Below are 22,315 nucleotides of genomic sequence, written 5' to 3'. Positions count from 1 at the left end.
TTCATAAAGGAGAGGCTTTGTCTGCCTGCAGCCACGATGAGCAGGCTCAGCCATGGCCTCACATTCAGCGCTGCTTTTCCCCGTGCTGTGCTCCTCAGCACTGCTCTTTGGGCACAGCTTTGGGTGCTGTGAGGGCTTTGCCAGTGTCCAGGAGGACAAATGTCACCTTTGAGGTGATTTTCTACCACAGCAAGTGTTTGCTATCAATTTTTTGGGGGAGAGCCTCAGAGTTTGGATGACAGGTCAGAGTCCTTGAGTCCCCTTCTCCTCCAAAACCTCTTCTCCAAGGAAAGGAGCTATAGGAATAATAGGAAAAAGGAGCTAATAGGAATAGCTGCATGGCCTCTCAAAAAGCCTTTTCTTTCAATCCATGTTATAAAAAATAGAAGGGGATGTGGTGTTTCCATTGCTTGTTTCCTGTAATATCCTGTGAGAGACCAGTGAGAGCAGTGGCTGGGCCTGACTCAGCCTTGCATGGTTAAACTCATTCCTTTGCTTCCCTCGGCAGCTCCCAAAACCCTTTCATACCTTTTCCAATGGGAAATTTAATTTCATTGTGTCCCTGATATAATCCCTAAAGGTGCAAATTAATTACTGAGCCTGTTGTCCTTTAATTAATTACCTTACTATTGTCCCAGGACATGGGAGATCCCACTATGGTAAAGGCTGTATTTCCAGATCCCAGTGACCCTGGGATGATCCCAGCTGCACTCAAGCTTTCTGCTCCATGCCCAAAGGACAGCACTTGGAGTGTGTGGAGTGCTTTGGTGCCTCCTCAGGTTTGCAACCTGTGAGCAATCAGGACATAAACAAAGGTTATGGGTTTAGCTGCTCAGGGCTAAGATTATCCAATTAGTACTTGAGCAGTATCCCGCAGGCACAGCCCAAGGCCTCTGCTTGTCTCATCAAGGATTAGGAGCAATTAAGGGAAGTCAATTGCAATACTGGCACAATATCCACTAATATGCATCTTGCTGGGCTGGAGCAAAGGATTTATAATGCAATTTCCTTCCAAGGTTAACCCTCCAAGTGGCTCATGGAACACCTAAAGAACATCTCGTACTAGAAGAACAAAGCATTCCAGCCAGTTAAGCTATGGACCGGTAATCCATAAATCCAAATAAAGATCTACTCCCTTAATGGACTTGTCTCAGTTAGGATCCCTCAGTTCAAGGATGTAGAACTGGGAGGAGAAAGATTGCACATGAAAATTCACCTTAAATCTACAGTTTGCCTGGTTTTTATTCTCATATTATAATTTTTATTCTCCATTGTTATTATAATTTCCCCAGTTACTTTCTGAGTCTTTGCTTCCCTCAGAAGCTGCTTTATCTGCTTCAGTTTTAACATTTCATTATATTTTAAAGATACCTTTCCCCCCTAAAACTTTTAGCCTTCTGTTTTGCTTAGGTACTTTTAAATGATGCATACTCTGATAACTCCTATGAACATTTATTCTTTGTTTACTGACTCATAATCAGAAAAAGCTTAAGAAAAAAACAGCTGGGAGTAGTTAAACTGTATTTTTACCAATATTTCATTCAATAATACATGTTAGTTTTGATTGAAGAGCATAAAATAATACTCTAAAAAAAAAAACAACCAAGGGAACATTAAATAGTCTGGTCAGCATTGATATCATTAGCGATGGCAGGTTTTTAGACTTTGAGCAATTGATTATCTATAATAATTAGATTCTTGAGATAACTTCTCTAATGACAGTGGAAAAGGATAATGATAAACCATTGCTGATCCATGGAAGCTGTGCAGGGATTGTGCAAGGAAATATTTAAATATTTGTTATACTTTATTACTGTTTTTCTTCTATTGAATGTTTGAGACCAGTCAATCTTTTCCTCAATGCACGTTCCTTAACAATTTTAACTGTATAGACTCTTTAAATGTTTTTTTTTTTAGAAGATAATTAAAGGTTCTGAATAAAAAATGAGACATTTTTACTATAGGCAAGATGAATAAAGGAAACAAGGAAACTTTGAGCTGAACTGCTGGTTTTGTCCCTGAACAGGAGCAATGACACATTTGCCCTGTATGAGGATGTTTATGATGTAAAACTTTTCTAAAGGAGGCACTGCAATACAACACTCACTTATCTGTGTGCTTAACACCCCTTCTATTGATTGATTGAATTGTATTATCTGCTCTTTATATGTTGGACACTACTGTGAAAGGAATATTTAATTATTTTTAGGGTTCCTAATCGATGGGCAAGAAGTTTCCAACAGATATTGTTATTACACATATGCAAAGGCACAGGTTTTGATTGTCTGAGTTGCAGCATTTATTTTACAACACCGAAGTTGCAGTTACTAAATCCCTGTGGTTTCCAGAGTGAGCTGCACTTGTGCACCCGGGGATGTGAAGTTAGTGTGTCCTGTGCCTGTGTCACCTATGCAAATTTATGTTTCCAAATGCAACTGCAAGCCAAAATATAGATAAACTAGACACTTTATAGGTTGTTCTAGATAAATTCTGTTTGACAAACAAGAATAGTGAGGTTTAAGTAGCATTAACTTTCCATTTCTGCTTCTTTGCCCTTTACAGGGATGCAGGAGGAGGAAGATGCCAAAAGAAAGGATGGGTTGTGATGAAATATGGATCCAGCCACTCCAGGTGAATCAAGGCAGTTAGGTAAACCAGGTGGTGCTGGGCACAGGTTGAGCAAGGAACTAGTCCAGCTACAAAATACAGCTCCTCCCTTTTTATCTCGATAATGGCTCCTGAGTGACAGGATGAATTATATTCCTTGGCTCCACTCCCCCTCGTTTCCCTCCAATAAAAGTGACAAGATTGTCCTCGTGGAGTGAGTGGGTGTCTGAGATTTTGTAAGACAATTTTAAGTGTGGAAAACACCAGTTCTTGCTTGAGACTGGCTGAGTAACTTGACTGGGGTTTTAATGTTCTGTCTCCCCTGGGGAGAATAAAGGGGAATAATTTAGACTCATTCTGAAAGGTGAGGAAGTTGTAAAAGCTAATTGTAAGAGTACAATTCTGCAAAGGGGTATTTTAATTCTTTGATTTTCTACTTTAACTGCTTCTTCAGACTTTTTCTGAAAGCACAGTTCCTTAAAGAACTCCATTATTTCACTTATGAAAGAGAAGATGAGCTAACCTGGTCACTGTCCATAACATATGGAAGGAATGCAAAGAAATGCTGATTAGAACTCAAGTACTCCAGTTTTCTTTAAATCTAAAACTTGTGCTGCCTGCAGCAATGACATTTTTAAAAATAACCTTGTCAACAATAACACTGAAGGACTCCTCAAATCAGATTCATCTTGTCCATCTTTATGGAGTCAAGCATCTTGTCTAAGCTGCTGCCTGGGCTTTCTTGTCAATGGAGAGAGATAATTATCTCTGGATCTAATTTATGCTGTCCATTTCCTTACATGATAATAGAGCAAGAACACATAAATCATTTACATTATGCATTTTAAGACAGCTAAAGCTAAGTGATTAAATTAATTTACTGTATTTTAAATATTCTGGCGCTCACATCATCCTGTTTGGAGACACAGGTGACATGAAGCATTTTCTGTACCTGTGCCACCACACAGCATAATCCTTAAACATGCAGTTGATAAAAGGGGGTGAGATTGTTAAAGGACATTATAGTCTTCATGGAATCATGGAATGGTTTGGGTTGAAAGGGACCTAAAAGTCCATCCAGTTCCATGGACAGAAGACTGCATCTACTTGAACAGCTTGCTCCAGCCTGGCATGGAAGATTTCCTGCAAACAACAAAGGGAGGAAAAAGAAAGAAACAAGTATGAAAGGGCCAATCACATTTTCAGGTGATATTTGCAGTATTTTTTTTCCAAACAAAAAGTCACTGCAATTTATATTTGTGTTTAAGTATTGCAGAATAATGTGATTTCCAGCTGGGTTTAGTATGACCCTGTTAGTGCAAAGAACTGCAAAGGAAGTGCTTCTCAGGAGGTGCAGTGAAAGACACACAAGTTGTGTCCAAATGTTCCAGAAGAAGCTTCTGAGGAAGGTAATTTGGAGGGTTGTGCAATGTGTTTTCACCCTGATGGCTGGTGGGGCTTGCCTGTACCTGCTGACACACCCCAGGTGGGAAGGCTTGGTGGTTCTTCACTCAGGAGCTGGAATGAGTTTGGAGTTTTCCCCAAACACTAAAACAGACAAAGCTTCCTACCAACGGGATCAGTGAGTCTGTGTAGGATGTGGACACACCTTGTAATGTGCAGCAAATCCTTGCTGGCTCCTTGCTCTTCTTCATCTCCTTGTGCTTTCTCAGCTCTTGAAAACCTCTTTTATAAGAAAAGGAGGGAATGCAGCGACACAAACATAAGGAGGAAATCTCTCTGCCTTCCTTTCCAGGAGAAAATGTGCTTTTATTGTGACACTGTCACAAGTTTCTCTCCAGATTTGCTTTAAGAGCATAACTGTAAAAGGTCTTTTCCAACCAAAACAGTTCCAGCTTTTTTCTGCATTTTCCCATCTTTACCAGTAGTGTGATGGCAACATAATCACCACCCTTATGAAATCTCTCTGCTGACTTTCCACCATGAGTGAGAGCCATGTTTTGCCTTCTATACCAGCTAACTGTGGATGGGTTCCTTTCCTTTCCTTTCCTTTCCTTTCCTTTCCTTTCCTTTCCTTTCCTTTCCTTTCCTTTCCTTTCCTTTCCTTTCCTTTCCTTTCCTTTCCTTTCCTTTCCTTTCCTTTCCTTTCCTTTCCTTTCCTTTCCTTTCCTTTCCTTTCCTTTCCTTTCCTTTCCTTTCCTTTCCTTTCCTTTCCTTTCCTTTCCTTTCCTTTCCTTTCCTTTCCTTTCCTTTCCTTTCCTTTCCTTTCCTTTCCTTTCCTTTCCTTTCCTTTCCTTTCCTTTCCTTTCCTTTCCTTTCCTTTCCTTTCCTTTCCTTTCCTTTCCTTTCCTTTCCTTTCCTTTCCTTTCCTTTCCTTTCCTTTCCTTTCCTTTCCTTTCCTTTCCTTTCCTTTCCTTTCCTTTCCTTTCCTTTCCTTTCCTTTCCTTTCCTTTCCTTTCCTACTTTATAATTTGAGATTGATTTTGTTCCTTTTCCTTCATAATTCTAACGTATTTAGAGTTGCTAGGCTGTTCCTTTGGCCTTTTCCACTCTGTTCATCAGTATGTCACCCTCTGGAGATTAGGAAAGGAAGTAATTATGGTTCTGATATACAGGACTAAGAAACTAGGAATTATGCAACATTAATGCCTCTCTCCCCCACAGATTGGCAATGTGAAGTGGAAATCAGCTCAGAATATTCCAGGTACACTGGAGAGTAAGAGGTCATCTTAGCAATACTGTCATATAAAATTATTTGGAAGAGTCAAGGATTTCTGAGGGATTTCTGGCTTCCTCTGACCCTTATTCTAAAATAAAGTGTCTGTGTTTGCAGGAGAAGAAGGAGGAAGAGAGGGACTAGTAGACTTGGACATCTCTGAAATAATGTATAGAACTGGGCATAATCCTAACTCTGTTTTCACTTTGCAGGACCAAGTTTGAAATACTCTAAAATAGTGCAGTTGTGAAATACTTTCACTGATTATCTGCTGTTGGTAGGACTGGTAGGACAAATAATCTCTACATTAATCAGGAGAACATGAGGGAAAGTCATATGGATTGATAAAGCTTACAGTTGCTAATTTATTAATTCTTGCTCTAACAAGAGAGTAGTGTCTCCTGTCGGAGTGATCATACAACTGGTTTTATGTGTAATTTTTATGTGGAGCTCATCTATCCTTCTTCATTCTGTCTCCCCTTTCTGGCCTCTCTTGTAGGTAATTGCTGTCATGGTGAAGTCTGAGGTGTGAGAAACAAGGCTGATGAGAGAAATCACTTCCCCAGAGATTACAAAATTCCTTGAATTATGCAGCAACCTCAGTGTGTGCCACCTCCATTACTCCTGTACCCAGCATTTTCTTCAGCTTATTTCCCATTTATCGTACTAACAGCACTAGAAGTTATCCCATGTCAACATTCCCCAGCCATATTCTTTGTAGCTTTTGTTCAGGTTCTTCTCTTCCCTATTTTTGTGTCATAGCTTGGCTCAAACAACTCTCAAATATGTTTTGAGTTCCCATGGAAGCGTCTCTGTGTTGACATCCTTGCCTGCCTTGTTCAGACATGCAGAGCCATGTATTTGGTACCTCATCAGCCCTGAATTTGTGACTGGAAATTTATGATTTGTTTTGGGTAGACGTATGGTAATCTGGTGCTTGAAAAAGCCAATTGGGATGAAGAAAATATGAATAATGAAGGGTTTTCTTTAGAGTGTCAGAGGTTAAAAGAGAGGGAAAGTTGGTAGGAGGTGGCTTCCTTGTTTCCAGATTTCTTCAAGCTGTTAAGGGACCTGCATCGAGATCATTGAATCCAACCCATACCCTAACACCTCAAATAACCATGGCATCAAGTGCCATATCCAGTCTTTTTTTAAACACATCCAGGGATGGTGACTCCACCACCTCCCCAGGCAGACCGTTCCAGAACTTTATCACTCCTTCTGTGAAAAACCTTTTCCTAATATCCAACCTATATTTCCCTTAATGCAGCTTAAGATTGTGTCCTCTCGTTCTGTCAGCTGCTGCCTGAGAAAGAGACTGACCCTCACCTGACTACAACCACCTTCTAGGAAGTTGTAGAGAGTGATAAGGTCACCTCTGAGTCTCCTTTTCTCCAGGCTAAGCACCCCCAGCTCCCTCAGTCATTCCTCACAATGTTCCAAGCCCCTCTCCAGCCTCCGTGCCTTCTCTGGATGTGCTCAAGTGTCTCATCGCCCTTCCCAAAGTGAGGTCCCAGACTGGACACAGCACTCGAGGTGTGGCCTCACCAGTGCTGAATACAGGGGGAGAATGACCTCCCTGCTCCTGCTGGCCACACCATTCCTGATACAGGCCAGGAGCCATTGGCCTTCTTGGCCACCAGGGCACACTGCTGGCTCGTGTTCAGCCGGCTGTCACCAGCACCCCCAGGCCCCTTTCTGCCTGGGCACTGTCCAGCCACACCATCCCCAGGCTATAACATTTCAGGGGGTTATTGCGGCCAAAATGCAGGACTTGGCACTTGGATTTATTAAACTTCATTCTATTGGACTCTGCCCATCCATCCAACTGTTCCAAGTCTCTCTGCAGAGCCCTCCTACCTTCCAACAGATCGACACATGATCAAAGCTTAGTATTGTCTGCAAATTTACTAATGAAAGACTCCATGCCCTCATCCACATCATCAATAAAAATATTAAATAGAACCGGTTCCAGCACAGACCCCTGAGGGACACCACTGGTGCCTGTCCCCAGCTGGATGCAGAACCCTTCACCAGCAGTCTCTGGGCCCAGCCAGTTCTGAACCCAGCACTGAGTGCTCCTGTCCAAGCCGTGGGCTGCAGCTTTTCCAGGAGTGTGCTGTGGGAGACAGTGCCAAAGGCCTTGCTGAAGTCCAGGTACACAACATCCACAGCCTTTCCTGCATCCACCAGGCAGGTCACTTGGTTATAAAAGGACATCAGGTTGGTTAAACATGACCTAGCCCTCCTAAACCCCTGCTGGTTGGGTCTGACACCCTGGCCATCCTGTAAGTGCTGTGTGATGACATTCAGTATAAACTCTTCCATAACCTTACTGGGTACAGAGGTCAGACTGAGTGGCCTATAATTACCAGGATCCTCCTTCCCACCCTGTTTGTGAATGGGTGCCACACTGGCCAGCTTCCAGTCATCCAGAACCTCACCAGTGAGCCAGGACTGCTGGTAAATGATGGAGAGCAGCTTGGGAAGCTCATCTGCCAGCTCCTTCATCACCAAGGGGTGGGTCCCATCTGGTCCCATGGATTATGAGAACTGCAGCTCAGCAGTTCTCTGACTGCCTCCTCCTGGATAACAGGGGGCTCATCCTGCTCCCTGACACTATCTACCAACCCAGGAGGACAGTTGTCCTGAGGACAAGCTGTCTTCCCACTACATACTGAGGCAAAGAAAGCCTTAAGCACCTCTGCCAGAGAACAAAGGTTGGTCTTTACCTTCCTTTTGCCATTAATATATTTGTAAAATCATTTTTTATTATCCTGAAGTCCCTTTTAATTACCCTGATGCTCCTCTTTTCAGTCCCACCACTGCCAGCCTGGAGTATCAGCAGTGGGTAATAATCAGAGGGCTGAATCAGACCAGGGAGTCTCTCAGTGATATCGCATACCCGGGCCCCAGGGAGGCAGCAGACCTCTCTGTGGCGTGGCTCTGGTCAATGGGTCGTGGGGCCCTCTGTTCCCCTCAGAAGGGAGTCACCCACAAGGACTACCCTTCTTTTTAATGCCAGAGGCAGTGTCTGTCTGACAGGTGAAGTGTAATTGAGAGGCTCACTGGGCAGATAATTTTCTTCTATGTCCTCTGGCTGACCTTCTAGATCCAGGGGCTCATACCTATTCTGAAGTGGCACCTGGCTAGGGGATGGGGGTCAGGAGGAATTTTTATTATTACCTTGTCGAACAGGGACCCATTTCCACTCCACTTCATCTACCAGGTGCCCCTCTATTGCCTGAGACTGGGAAACATGGGAGTCCTCTGATTCCTGGTGGGCCTCCCTTAAGGATGGATGGGCTGAACCCCACCAATCTATTTCCCTTTCACTTTCAACTTCCTCCCTAAACTGGCCACCAACAAAAGGAGATCACTCACCTGTTCACACCGCAGGCAGGGTTCTTCTGCAACACCCCCGGAAACCACTGATAAGCTCAACCACTGATAAGCACAGGAGAGGTGCGGACAGACACATCCCTTTTGGAGGGTTCTCTTTCGCTGCGTATGCTTTCACTAACTGCACCTTTTGATCGTGTAAAAACCATTACTAGCAAAAAACCCCAAAACCAGCCAACCAACAGAAACACAACAAACTAAAAACCCCTCCAGCAGGAGGAAACCAGCCCTGCCAGCGCGGACTGCCGTGCCACACTCCGGGTTGCCCACTCCAGTTCACCATGCTCCCTAGAACCCTTCTTTAATCACCCCACTCTGGCAGGAGGAAAGCCCTGCCCTGCGCCCCTGTGGCTAAACTGTCACCAAAACAGCATTATTTGCTCTACCTGTCCTCAGCAGCAGGATATCAGGACCCTCAAAAGTGTCTGCCATCGTGTACCTTCCAGTGTGCTGCAAACTCCAAGGACTTGCTCCCATCCTGCTAGGAATAATGAGGAATGAATAGAGGACATTCCTCTAAGGAGTTGCACCACATGAAAGAATAAGAAAAGAAAAAGAAGGAACAGGGGTGATACAATTTGCATTCTTCTATAAATTACATTTTTATGACTAAGTGGTTTATTTGTTTATGTTTAATAATTTATTTATATTTTTATTTATGTTTTGCTCTAAGTTACTCAGCTTAATTAGTGCTCCTTTAATTTTTTTTTCCTTTTTCCTCAAGAGGTGAGTGATGCTCTAAACCTGGAAGTGTTTAAGAAGCATTTAAGCAATGGTAGAGACTTTAACTTTTGGTCAGCCATGAAGTGGTCAGGCACGATATTTGTAGTGAGCTAAATGATCTAAGTGATTAAATTATAGTCCCTTGCAATCAACTCAACTGACATATTCCATTGTTTCCATTCTGTTCTATTTTCTCCTGCCTCTAAGAGAGAGGAGATTCCTGTTTGTTCATTTATGAGGGTGCTTGACCTCCTCATGCCTTTGGTGTCAGTCATCTAATCAATGTTTCTCTCCAGAATCTACCACGTTCATAACATGCAGAAAGGGAACTAATGGAATTCCTTTGACAGTCAGCAAATATATTCATCACTTAGGAAGTGCAACAGCTCAGTTTGGAAAAAAAACAGATTTTAATCTGAAAAAAAAGTCAATTTAGCTTTGCCCCAAATATTTTTCTTTTTCTTTTTCTTTTTTTTTTTTTTCCAGGCTTGATGACATATGTATTAAGACAAAAGTTCCAGAAAGGACCATCATGCAGCTTTGGTACAATCCAAGGAAAGGAAGACTGGATTACAGGAGTGTGGCAGGCACTTTGTTCTTTCTTTCAGGATTTTTCATAGAGGAGCACAGAGGAAAGAAAGAGAAAACAATTTCTATTCTGCTCCTTGTTTTCCCATGTGGAGTGTGTTTGGAGAATTGTTTACCTGGGGTGACTGCTTGACTGGATTCAGGTGAGGATTGTTGGAGCCTGATGGCCAATCCAAGCCACCTGGGTCTGGACTCTCCAGAGAGGGTCAAGAGTTGTGAGTTAGTTAGATATGGTAGTTAGAAAAAGTAGGTATGTATTTTAGTATCTCCTTTAAATAGTATATTAATGCATTATAGTATAGTTATAATAAAGAAATCATTCAGCCTTCTGAACTGGAGTCAGACATCATCATCTCTTCCCACCGGGTTCACCTGAAGTTACAATACAGGAGCATAAAGATGTGGGATGTGTGAAGGAACAATGCTTATCAGGTAGCTATCCAGTCATAATTTGATTCTTATCTTTTTAGCAGTTAATGTCTTGATTGTGAAAAGACAGGTTGCAAAACCAATCAGTGCTGCTTAATGTGGGTGGAAAACTGAGGAGCTGGAACCTTGGTGATGTAAGGGCTGTGGTGCAGATTAATGAAGGGTTTGTTCCCAAATGGATTGTCCCCCTTGGAAGGACCTGCTGCTACAATGGACCTATCACAGCAGCGTCTGACAGTGATAATGTCATGAGTGTCCTGCATTCGACAGGCAGCTCTTTCTCTCAGCAGGTTACCTGGCTCATCCTGAGGTAATGAAAGTTTCAGTTATCCAAGTGCTTGACATAAATCCATGCAAGGTCTTAAAACCTTGCTACCATTTTGGGTGCTTGAGGACAGTTTTTAAAAAAATCTAAAACTCCAGCTAAGCTTGTGCTTGTCTCCTGACATCCCCAGGCTCAAGCCTTGTCCAACCTGGCCTGGAACACTTCCAGGCATGGGGCAGCCACAGCTTCTCTGGGCACCTTGTGCCAGGACCTCCCCACCCTCACAGGGAAGAATTTTTTCCCAAAATCCATCCCATCTAACCCTGCCTTCTGTCCCTTTGAAGCCATTCCCCCTTGTCCTGTCACTCCAAGCCACTGTAAAAAGTCCCTCTCCAGCTCTCTTGGAGGCTCTTTAGGTACTGGAATTGTGCACAGAAATTGCCATGTTTGGGGTTATTTTTTGTGCTCCATACACTAAAAACCCTTTGGGGAGGGAGCTTTTGCCTGCTTGACTTATTGACCCAGTGGGAGCTATTTAACCTTGTGCAGGATTTCAGGATCAGAGAAAGCTTGGGCTGATGATCTTGAAGGTTGGACTCCATGATCTTGGAGGTCTTTTCCCACCTTAAGAATTCCATAAAGTAGCTAAGGGGCACGGGACAAGAAGGGGGTGGATTCTTCCTTCTTTTCTGCTGAATATTCAGTATTGAGTATTCAGTGTAAGAGGAGAAGCTAAAAGGAAGGAGTTGTGCTGCACTCCTGAAGGTATGTGCTGGTGTGCTGGAAGTGTGGTTTATCTCATATGTTATAAAAACACATTCTGTAAAAAGCACCAAATGTGAGCCTAAAGGAATGACAAAGCCCAGGAATCAGGAGGAAATGGTGCCTACTGTGACAGGGGACAAGCAAAGAAACAGGTTGGTGATAACAACTATTAAACTTCTTTTTAAGGCACCTTATTGCACTGGTTGTCTCTGGGAGCTGGGCTGAGAAACCGGCTTTAGGATTTTCACACCTTCCTGTAAAGGAGAAGAGCCAGAAGTATTGTGTAAACAGTTTGAGATAACGAGATGAGATTTCTTCTTTTGCATCAGCATTTCTTTTGGAAATCTAGACTGCAGGATCATTATCAAGTGTGAGCTTTACCAGCACAAGTAGACTCAAGAGCAAACAAGCACTGAGGGGAAAAAATAAAAGGGCAAATAGATGCATGAGAAATATTATAAATGTAAAGAAATCAGTTCAAATTAATTAATCATCAAAAGATGGTATCTCAGATAAATTAATTAATGTATTTTGAAAAACCTGTCCTAATTTTGGACAGGCTCCTCCATCTGGGTTGTTGCTGTTGTGGGTTTTAACAGGTGGTTTTCTACAGGATAAAGAAATCATTCAGTCAATCACAGTTTTAATTTTCAAGATTGGGTCTGTTTTGACAAGAGGAAATTATGTAGATGTTGTGACTGTTTAGAGGGAAAGGAAAAATGGCACCAAGTGTTGTTCTGCAATTAATGCTCATTTCCTGGAGTCCACAAATCTAATTAATAATTTTACCAACAAAAAGGGGGCAGTGGGAGGGGAAGAAACAGCAGTTTCACAACCTGCTATCAGAACCTGGTACAACATTCCATGTGTGCCATCCCAGGTTTATCCAAGGTAACAGAAGCATCCAGGGCAGAGCTTCGAGGATTATTCCTGCCACGGGCTCTGTGGGATCTCCCGGCTCACTGTGAATGTTGGCAAACTGGACTGAAATACAGGGTTTCATCAGGTGCTAACTATTATACTGAGTTTTCTGGAGATTGGGGTGGTTTGGTTTCTGGGTTTTTTTAGTAGGACATAAGAATATGCCTAATTCATGTTTCATCCGAAGGGTTTGTGGACTGCAACATCAAAAGCAAAGCTACAGAGTGATATTTTTTCTGGTTAATCAGCGGAGTATTTTAAGGGAAGTTTTCCCTGTCTGAGCCCGTCCTGGGAATGGAATTAACTTGCTGAGGACCCCGCCTAAGCAGTCAGGTACCCCCTACCTGAGGGTACTACCTGAGGACTTTAGGAATGCAGCACCAGGGTGGGAAAGGGGCAATTTTGGGAGGCAGACCCAACCTGGAGGAGCTGGAGCGGGTGGAGGAGGCGGGGAGTGGCGCTGGGGCGGCTCCCTCCCTTAAAAGCCACGGCGGAGCGGGATGCGGGGCTGCAGGCACGGCGGGAGGAGGGCAGGAGGCAGGATGGCATCGCCGCGGGATGGGGACAGGGATGGGGACAGGGACAGAGCCCCCGCAGCGGGGATGCGGCGCTTCACCTGGGAGGAGATCGGGCAGCGGAACGGGCGGGGGCCGGCACCGCAGGAGCGCTGGCTGGTGATCCACAGGAAGGTGTACGACATCAGCCACTTCTACCGGAGGCACCCGGGAGGGGCCCGGCTCCTCGTCAGCCACGCCGGGCAGGACGCCACGGTGAGCGGAGCGGGGATGGGGAGACCGGGATGCGGCCGGGGAAAGTCGTGCGGAGGGAGCTTGGGAGTGGGAATCGAGGTATGGGACAGAGTCGGGAGAGCGAAGTGTGACCGCTCCGTGCGAGCCTCGCCATCCCCATGCCATGGGAAAGGGCAAATGAGGAGATGCAGCCCACGGGAACGGGATCTGAGCGTTTTTGCTCCAGCTAAATCAGAGCAACAGCTGGAGCGAGAGCAGAGGAGCACATGGAGATGCTCAGAGGACTGGAGCACCTCTGCTAGGGAGTGTTCAGCCTGGGGACGAGAAGGCTCCAGGAAGAGCTCAGAGCCCTTTCCACTACCTTAAGGTCTCCAAGAGAACCAGAGAGGGACTTTGGACAAGGGCCCGGAGGGACGGGACAAAGGAGAATAGCTTTAAACTAAAAGAGCATCAATTTAGATTGGATATAAGGAAGAAGGTTTTGTTGATGAGGGTGGTGAAACATTGGCATGGGTCACCCAGAGATTTCCCATCCCCAGACACCTCCAAGTCCAGGTGGGATGGAGCAATCTGATGTAGCTGAAGATGTCCCTGCTCATTGCAGGGGGGAGGGGATGGATTAGAGGAGCTTTAAAGGTCCCTTCCAACCCAAACCATTCTGCGATCCTTAAGTCTTCAGGATTCCTCTTATCTTCTGCTCTTGCTTGTGCAGTTGCTGTGAGTTGCAGCATTTTTTTCCATATATAAGGGATATTTGAGGCTCAAGAAATCAAAATAATTTTCAGTACATAAGGTTTAAATTTCAAGTTGTGTATTAGTTGAACTTTGCATTCTGTAATTTCATCACTTATTTCTTGAGTTACTAGTGCCAGATTTCTTCCATTTTACATTGCTGGAAAATCCCAGACAATGGATGAACAAGATATTTTGTTTCTGGGATCTGAGCCAGTTTGGTAGGTAGTTGGTTCCATGTCCAAATCATTAAGCCCTGCAGGGCCTGAGCCACTTTCATGTCTGTCCATCTTGCATTAGGTCCATTGCTTAATCTTTTGGATGTAGGTTATGAAAAATTAAGACATTATCTTAGTTGACCTGGGAGATTTTAACCAAAAGCAGAAACCCAAGAAAGGTGGCAGCTCAGGAGAGGATGAGAAGCACAGAAGGCTCTCAATGAGCAGAGGAACCTGAAGAATGAAAAAAAATGAGTATAATTAATGCCAACATTTTAGAAAGGGTGACACTGCACACTGAAACTGTGGAGTCCTCTTGGTGCTGATTTTTGTTGTGGTGTTCTCTCACAAAGGATAAAAAAGAAAGGATGCCTTTCACCAGACCAAGTTACTTCAAGCTGGCCTTGGACACTTCCAGAAATGAAGTGATTCAAAAGGCAATTTTTTTTTTTTTTTTTAACAAATTCTGGATTTTTTTTCCTTTGTTGCTGTGCCTTTGCAGGATGCCTTTGTGGCATTCCACGTTGACAAGGTGCTGGTGAGCAAGTACTTGAAGCCACTGCAGATTGGGGAGCTGGCACCAGACCAACCCAGCATTGAGCCCACTAAAAATGTAAGTCTGTCCTTACAAAACAGATCAAAGGAGACTAAAGGAAAATATTCTGAGATTACACCTTGTTCTTCTCTATCAGCATAGCTCCTGGAGCAATAGGAACCAGGTTGCTCACATTTTTTTTTGGCTACTACTTAAAAACAATGTGTAAATATGAGTCTAAATCCACATTCTGTGGTTGAGAATGAAGTTCCTGAAGATTAATTTTTCTACAGCCTCTCTCCCTAAATAGCAGAGTTATCACCTCTTTTTTCCCTTTTTTGAGGGAGAGCTAACCAAAAGGAAAAGGAATAATCTTGGAGAATAAATATTCTCCTTCAGCTGCAGGTGTGTTTAACCCTCCCCTGTTAATCCTGGGAAGGGAAAAGTGAAGACAATAGAAGGAATAATTTCATGCAAAGACCTACCACAAGGTGGCATGCGAAGTTCATGCACACAAAGTGCATCTTTCACTAAACACAACTTCCAGCTGAGCCCTCTGCTGCCTGCCAAGGACTTGACGGAAGAAGCACTGAGGAGGATTTGTTTTAGGGATTGGGATGCAGACATTGTGATAGCTGCTCCTGGCTCCTCAACAAAAAGCTGTAGGAGAACTATGATAATGTTTATTAAACCCAGCTCTTGCCCTTTTAGCCAGATCCTTTGTTCTTTCTCCCCCTCATTAAAGTGGTTTTCAGGTTATGAGGCTGCAGTGATGCTCTCTAAAACCAGAGAATTGTAACCCTGATGCTTCCCCCAGGAAATGCTGGTGAAAGATTTCCGGGAATTGCGCGCTACAGTCGAAAGAATGGGACTCCTAGAGCCAAACCAACTCTTCTTCTTCCTGCTCCTGGCTCACATCCTGCTCTTGGATACAGCTGCTTGGCTCATCCTCTTCTACTTTGGGACATCCTTACTGCCCTTCGTTTTCTCCCTGCTGCTGCTGACCATTTCCCAGGTGAGCAATGAATGCCATGGTGTGGACTTGCACCAACCTACGCGCACACACGTGAGCAGTTTCTTGTCCTTTGCTTCCTCACTTGGCACAGTTTCACTTTGTCATAAAAACACAGCCACTATCTGGATACCAAGAAGAAATTTTGCATGTGGGGAGCTCACACTAAACTTAGTTTGGGATTCTTTCAGCAAGATATATTCTGGGGGAAGCCTTGGGACTGTCAGGATTCCACAGTCCCTTTCTGCTGGTGACTTGGGAGCAGTGTCTGGAAAATAAATCTTAATATTTCAAAGCAAAGGATGAGTGTGGCACCATCCCTGTCTCAATTCCTCTTTTTCTCCCCTCCTAAAGTTTTCTTTCTTCTACTCCAGGTCCAGGCTTCCTGGTTACAGCATGATTTAGGACACCTCTCAGTATTCAGGAAAACCAAGTGGAACCACTTGCTACACAAGTTTGTGATGTGCCATTTGATTGTGAGTCCCTGGAAAAGTTCTGAGGGTTTTCCTGTAGAAATGTGTGTTCTGGAGACTCTCTGGAGCATGTGCAACACTGATGGAGGGATTAGGGGCAGGAGGTAAAGGGAATTCTGGCTCTGAAAGTGCTTTTCATGCTTTGTTCTTCCCTTGAACAGGGGGCCTCGGCCAAGTGGTGGACTCTCCTGCACTCCCAGCACCATGCCAAACCCAACTGCTTCCACAAGGACCCTGACATTGATATGCACCCTTTCCTCTTCACTTTGGGGAAGAAATTCTCTGTGGAGGTCAGTGAGTGGGTGTGGGAAGTCTAAAACTAAGGTGTGATGGCAGCTTCTGTAAAGAGGTTTATTTCTCCACAGTCCACACTAAGGCCTTGTAAGAATGTCTTAAACAGCTGATACATTGACGTAAATAAATTAGACATGATGTAAGGGCATTGTATATAAGGTGGAAAAGCACATTAATGGTTGGAGAAACCTAATGACCTAGAAGAACGCAGTAATTAATGATCATTAAGTAACTTGTAAACATCAATCACTGTAAGGCATGGCTACAATCAGCCTGGAATTATTATTTTAATATTAATGTATGAGGCTCAGTCAAAGGGGTAGCTTTGATGTCTTCTAGGAGAGATTGCTGTGACAGGAACAGCAGGACTGAAAAAGCCAGGGCTGTTCCTGGAACTCCAGTTGGGCAGAATTTGTTGGACCATGTAGGATATTCTTAGTTTGTTCTGTTTGGACACTGCCAGGAGTGACAACCTAAGAGTGCTGATCAACCTTTGGCTGTAGATCCTGTCTTGAGATCCCATCACAGCAGCTACAGCAGTCAAATATTCTTCTCCATGCCATCGTGGAACTGCTATTTAAGTTTAGAGAATCAGAGAAGAAATAAGGGGGAAAATGAGAGAAAATACATATTTCTGACCACTAACATAACTCAGCCTTGATATATCTAATTCTTCACAAAATGAATAATGAAAAAAGGAATGAGAGTTGTGGGAAGTGTACAAGAAGAGTCCCTCTGGAAAAAAAAAAAATGGAAAAGAGCAAGTTACCTGTGAAAATTGCTTGGTCTCCACTAATTTGTTTTTTCTTGGATTTTTTTTTTCTCACAGCTTGGGATCAAAAAGAAAAAATACATGCCCTACAACCACCAACACAAATACTTCTTCATCAGTGAGTATCTCTATCCTCCTGCAATTCCCTGAGAAGTATTAAAGGGGCTTGGAGATTCTACTTTTGACCTGGAGAACTTGAGAAAAACAATGGTGCCTGAGTCAAAGAACACAATAAAAAGCCAAGATATAACATCTAGAGTTTTGGAAGAGTTGAAGACCTGACCCATCTTATCCCAGATCTCCCACATTCTCCACAGAGGCTCTGGGTTATGATGCCATGCCATATCTTTCAGTAGTATCAAAGTCTGTGGGTTTCAGGTTTTTTGGTTTGGTTTGCTTTGGTTTCTTGGGTTTTTAAGTGCAAGTGAGATGTCCTTTTGGAAGGCTGAATTTGAGTTCTTCAACAATCCCTGATACACAAGGGATTTCATATGCATTCCTGTTGTTGCCCGGCTTTGCACTAAGGAATAAGGAGCCAGATAAGCTTTGGGCTGTGGAAGCCACTTCTCAAAATAAACATTTGTGGCTGTTCCTCAGTCAAGAGCCTATGATTAAATCTGAGGTTTGTAAGAACTCTCAGATTAATGGACAGACCTACAAATGTTTTAAGGCACTAAACCATCCTAGCATCCTAACCTGGAATGTTCTCCAGATTGAGCAGGAATTCAGGACCCTTCCCTCCCAGGCTGATGTTGTCACTCTCAGTCCATGATGTCACCAGTGATGAATTTTTCTTTCCAGCTCTTCCTCCCCTCCTGTTCCCCACCTACTTCCACTGCCACACATTCTACATTGCCTACACAAAGAAGTACTGGGTGGTGAGTACTGCTACTTGTGTGACCAAAAGTAGTCAGATGGGGACCTTCAGCCTTCCTTCTGAGCATGAAGCCAGGTCCTTGCTGGGCAAGAATGTCCAGATTCACCTCCTGCAGCAAGCTGTGAGAAACTATCACAGGCTTGTGTTGATTGTTCTAGATTATTCCATTAAAAAAATAAGCAAACTGTCAAAGCTGAAAGTAAATTGTTCTTTTATACCTATAGTATGAAGCTGTAAAAAATAAATAAGCAAATGTAATTTATAAAGACATGCTTTTCTTGTTGTCTCTGGTTTTGGTAGGACTTGGTCTGGATGCTGACCTTCTACATCAGATTCTTTTATACTTATGGATCTTTATTAGAAACAAAGAGTCTCCTGGCATATTATTTTATATTCAGGTGATGTGTCTTTAGAAGCTTCTTCAGCCTTTTGTCTATGCATTCTTTCCATCTGTACCTGCCTGCCTTTCTCTATGTTTTCATTTCCACATTCTCCTTTGTCACCTAATTTTTTGCCTACTTTTTAATTAATAAATTCTTTAGTTCAATTGCCAGTGCGAGTTTTGTGTTGCCCCATTAGCTGTGGCAACGAAGAGATTTCACTGAGTGCTGGCCAAATTGAGAAATATTTACCTCATATAACATTCAGTGCTTTGGGTGTTGGGTCTGCTGCTGCTCAAAGAGAACATTTAAACAAAATAGCTTAGCCTGGGCTTGCAAATGCCTAGGTATTATCCAGCAGCACTGACTTGAATGGTCAGCATTCTTGGACCATTCTTGGACCATTTCACTGATTCCAATCCGTTTGGGCCTTGGCTACAGATAAAACAAGTTGAATACCTGTTAGTGTTATAACAAAACATGTAATAATGAGTTTCATGAGGAAATAATGAAACTTCCAGGGTTTGGAAGTCCTTCCAGGTGCTGGCTTAGCAAGGCTAGTGCTCAGTCATGTCTTTAAGTCTGGCTTTGCCATTATTTCAATGGCTCCTCGCTGACCTGCTCACCCAGCACTGAATTCTCTCATCTCATTGCACAGGATGCTGGAGAGCAGCTGGTTTGTCTGGGTCTCACAGATGAACCACATCCCAATGGATATCGACTATGACAAGAATTTGGACTGGATGTCTACTCAGGTAAAAGATTTTTTTCCCTTCTTAAGAATTGTGGCCATACAGGTACAAATTTTAACCATAATCAGGTCTCCTGTTGCATCAAGGGGGAGGTCTGTTGGTGGCTGGGAGTTGAAGGTTAATAGGCTGATGGATTCAGTCATGGAAAAGGTAAAGGAGTACAGCAGTGGCACAGTCGTGGGCAATCCAAAATTAAATCCAGGTCGAGCTCTGGTTCCTAAACATACTCTGACCTGTCTCTGACTCTGCTTTCCTCTCCCCTCCTTTAGCTCCAGGCAACCTGCAACGTGGAGCAGTCACTCTTCAATGACTGGTTCACAGGGCACCTCAACTTCCAGATTGAGCATCAGTGAGTATTCACCCCAAGAGGGAATTTTCTTTCCCCTCCTCCTTTTTTAAAAATATTTTTCCTTCTCTCTTTTTCCTTCCTTATTATTTTTTTGCTCTGAATTCTACAAACAGTTGTGGGGTACCAATGAGTTTGCCTTTAATACTTGAATTTAAGAGAATCATGTCATTCAAAACTTTCACTGGATCCACAGGATGACAAGAGAAAAGGGAACAGGGGCAGGATCCATGCAAGGACAGCAATAGAGTTAACCCCAAGTAGTAGGATCAATGGAAATGTCCTGGTTAAAGCACCTGGTTTTAGTCTTTAAACAGGAGTTTAAAGCCACCTCTGCAAAATTTTTTTTTTTTTTTTCTGTTACTTATTAGAGTGAGATATGCAAGGATGAAGGATGGGCTCATCTCCTCCTTTGTGCTACTTCTGGAAAAAGGGAGGGAGGGAAAAGCAATTTTTTCTATAAACATCATTTAATTTGGAGACAAACTGTGGGGAAAAGAACAGAGGGGAAAGCAGGAAATTCCTACCAGTTCCTTGTGCTAAAAGCACAGCAGAGGGAAAGAAGAGCTAGGAGCAGCTACAGACCCGTCTCATTGTGAGCTGGGTGACTCCTGGGAAGCACTAATGGCTAGGATTTCCTGTGAAGCTTGCCTGTCTCCTGTTTACAGCCTGTTCCCCTCCATGCCACGGCACAACTACTGGAAGGTGGCCCCTCTGGTGAAGTCCCTTTGTGCCAAGCATGGCATTGAGTACCAGTGCAAGCCTCTGCTTACAGCCTTCGCAGACATTGTGCAGTGAGTAAAAATAAACCCCCAAAAGGATGCAGGAGAGACTGGATTCCTAAAAGCAAGAGCTGCTCTCCTTTTACCCTCATAGGCACATGGTGATTCTTGGGGAGAGATCTTTGTGGGTCTCAGCTTATTGTGGGATTCTGGGAAATGAGCAGACAAAACCTCATTCCCTTGTCCCAGCACGACTCCCCTGAGCAGCCCTGTGATGTGTCCTCTCTCTCTCTCCCAGCTCCCTGAAGACCTCAGGAGAGCTCTGGCACGATGCCTACCTGCACAAATAAAGGACAAAGCTTGGTGCTACCATTCAGAGCCTGCCACGGCTGCGTTCCCAGCAAGCTGAGGGGCAGGGATCACAAGGGACGCTCTGGCAGAACAAAGTGAGTAAGGACTGAGGGATAAAATTCCAATAGGGATGAAGCTGCCTGAATTTTTCTTCTAGTTTTTCCTAGGGTTATGGTTCAAATATGTTAAGAGTGGGCAGGGCAAGCAGAAGGTGAATTGTTAGGAGAGGAGGGAGCTCTTTGCTGACTGAGTCTGAGCATTTCTGAGCCTGGGCGTGGGCTCAAGTCAGATCATGGACTGGTGGAGCTGCACACGCATAACTTCATGTCAGAGACCTCTGATCATGGGTTTTGTTGGTTTGGTTTTTTTTTTTGTTTGTTTTCCTCATGTGGAAGGTGTAATGCTTGATACAGCATTTGCTTACTTGAATTTGAAACTGCAAAGGATTTTGGATTAACATGGTGTTCCACCAATGTGCTTAAACTACAATAAATTATGATAAACTACAAACAACACTTAGACTGTAGCAAGTGCACATGCAGTGAATAAAAACATAAATGTGTTTTCATTGCTGTTCTCTAGAGCATCCTCATTGTCACAAGGCCAAGAAACACATGGGTTGAAAACCAGCTTAAGGCCTCTGCTCTCTTCAAAATTTATCTGGTTTGAGAGGTTTTTTTGTACTTCGTGTTGGGCTGAGACATGTGCACACTCCACATACACTCCCCACCTATACAGGACTAAGATTATACTACAGAAAGGTAAACCAAAAGTAAAATAAATCACCTACAGACATTTGGTCAAATCCAAAACTTGCTGTTGCAGCTAAACCAAGATTAGATCAGATTTTGGCTGTGCCAGGCAGAAGGTGAGTCAGTGAAAGAGGCTGGTCCCGGTACTTTGAATCACCTTGAGAGGAGACAATATCTTTCCATTAATTAGTAAGAAAGCCTGTTCTTTGTCTCAGGTGAATACTACAGTGAGTACATAATCAGAACCTGAAATAAAAGGCCAGCTTTTGGAAAGGAGACTATGGGAATAACAAAATTAATTTGAGTATTAGCAGTTACCACACTTTTTTTCACTAATTCAAGATTAATAAATAGAAAACTCACAAGGTAAAAAGAAATAGAAAAAGTCTCTGATGATGTAACTAACAAATGGACTTTGCACTACTTGTGCAATGATTGGCTGAATTACTCAAAAACCTTTAACCCCACAGAGTCAGTCAGAACAAGGGAAAGATTTGCTATTAAACCATTTTTCCTGCCTTGGAAAAAGTGCAATTATGTTTAGAGGTTAACAGCACAAAGTACAATGCCTGACCCACAGGAGCAAAAGAAGCAATTCCCAAAAGTTCTATGGGAGAATTAAGAAATAAAGCAGAAGTCACAACAGTATAATTTACTCACAAACACATTTCCACTACCTTAAATAGCCTTTTTAAATTACCTTAATCAGCCTTTGAAAATTATTTATTGGGTAGATGAAATGCCTGATTTTGAAGATCATAATTTGATTTTTGGACCTTTGACATCATTTGGCTCCTAGTTCAGGACCCCTGAAACTCAAAATGCAATTTAAAAAAGAGCTGTGAGTGTTTTCATTGTTTGAGGACCCAACAGTGCTCCGGTGAGGACAGGTGTGCAAGAGGATTGGGCAAGACTGAGACGAAGGGCTGTGGCTAAATATGGAACAAAGCCTAAGCAATGTATGGATCAATGC

At 43.3% G+C, this 22,315-nt stretch overlaps 1 protein-coding gene across 2 annotated transcripts in view; it reads left to right on the top strand.

Annotated features, from left to right (window-relative positions):
- Nucleotides 1–21,158, top strand: part of FADS1 (fatty acid desaturase 1) — a 54,699-nt gene extending 33,541 nt beyond the window's left edge. The window contains exons 1-12 of one of the 2 annotated variants that reach the window (XM_030275354.4): nucleotides 11,863–13,147; nucleotides 14,579–14,689; nucleotides 15,429–15,626; nucleotides 15,998–16,099; nucleotides 16,258–16,386; nucleotides 17,220–17,280; nucleotides 17,964–18,040; nucleotides 18,340–18,437; nucleotides 19,078–19,174; nucleotides 19,441–19,520; nucleotides 20,186–20,311; nucleotides 20,538–21,158. In XM_030275354.4, the coding sequence (XP_030131214.4) occupies nucleotides 12,878–13,147; nucleotides 14,579–14,689; nucleotides 15,429–15,626; nucleotides 15,998–16,099; nucleotides 16,258–16,386; nucleotides 17,220–17,280; nucleotides 17,964–18,040; nucleotides 18,340–18,437; nucleotides 19,078–19,174; nucleotides 19,441–19,520; nucleotides 20,186–20,311; nucleotides 20,538–20,589 (1,401 nt within the window). In that variant the 5' untranslated portion in view covers nucleotides 11,863–12,877 and the 3' untranslated portion in view covers nucleotides 20,590–21,158. Of the gene's footprint in view, nucleotides 1–11,862; nucleotides 13,148–14,578; nucleotides 14,690–15,428; nucleotides 15,627–15,997; nucleotides 16,100–16,257; nucleotides 16,387–17,219; nucleotides 17,281–17,963; nucleotides 18,041–18,339; nucleotides 18,438–19,077; nucleotides 19,175–19,440; nucleotides 19,521–20,185; nucleotides 20,312–20,537 lie in introns of those variants that run through there. The other variant, XM_072929535.1, reaches the window with a different exon arrangement.
- The last annotated feature ends 1,157 nt before the right edge of the window (nucleotides 21,159–22,315 follow it).

Source organism: Taeniopygia guttata, chromosome 5 (assembly GCF_048771995.1).
Source record: "Taeniopygia guttata chromosome 5, bTaeGut7.mat, whole genome shotgun sequence".
Classification (NCBI taxonomy): Eukaryota; Metazoa; Chordata; class Aves; order Passeriformes; family Estrildidae; genus Taeniopygia; species Taeniopygia guttata.
This window is presented reverse-complemented; position numbering and strand designations above follow the sequence as displayed.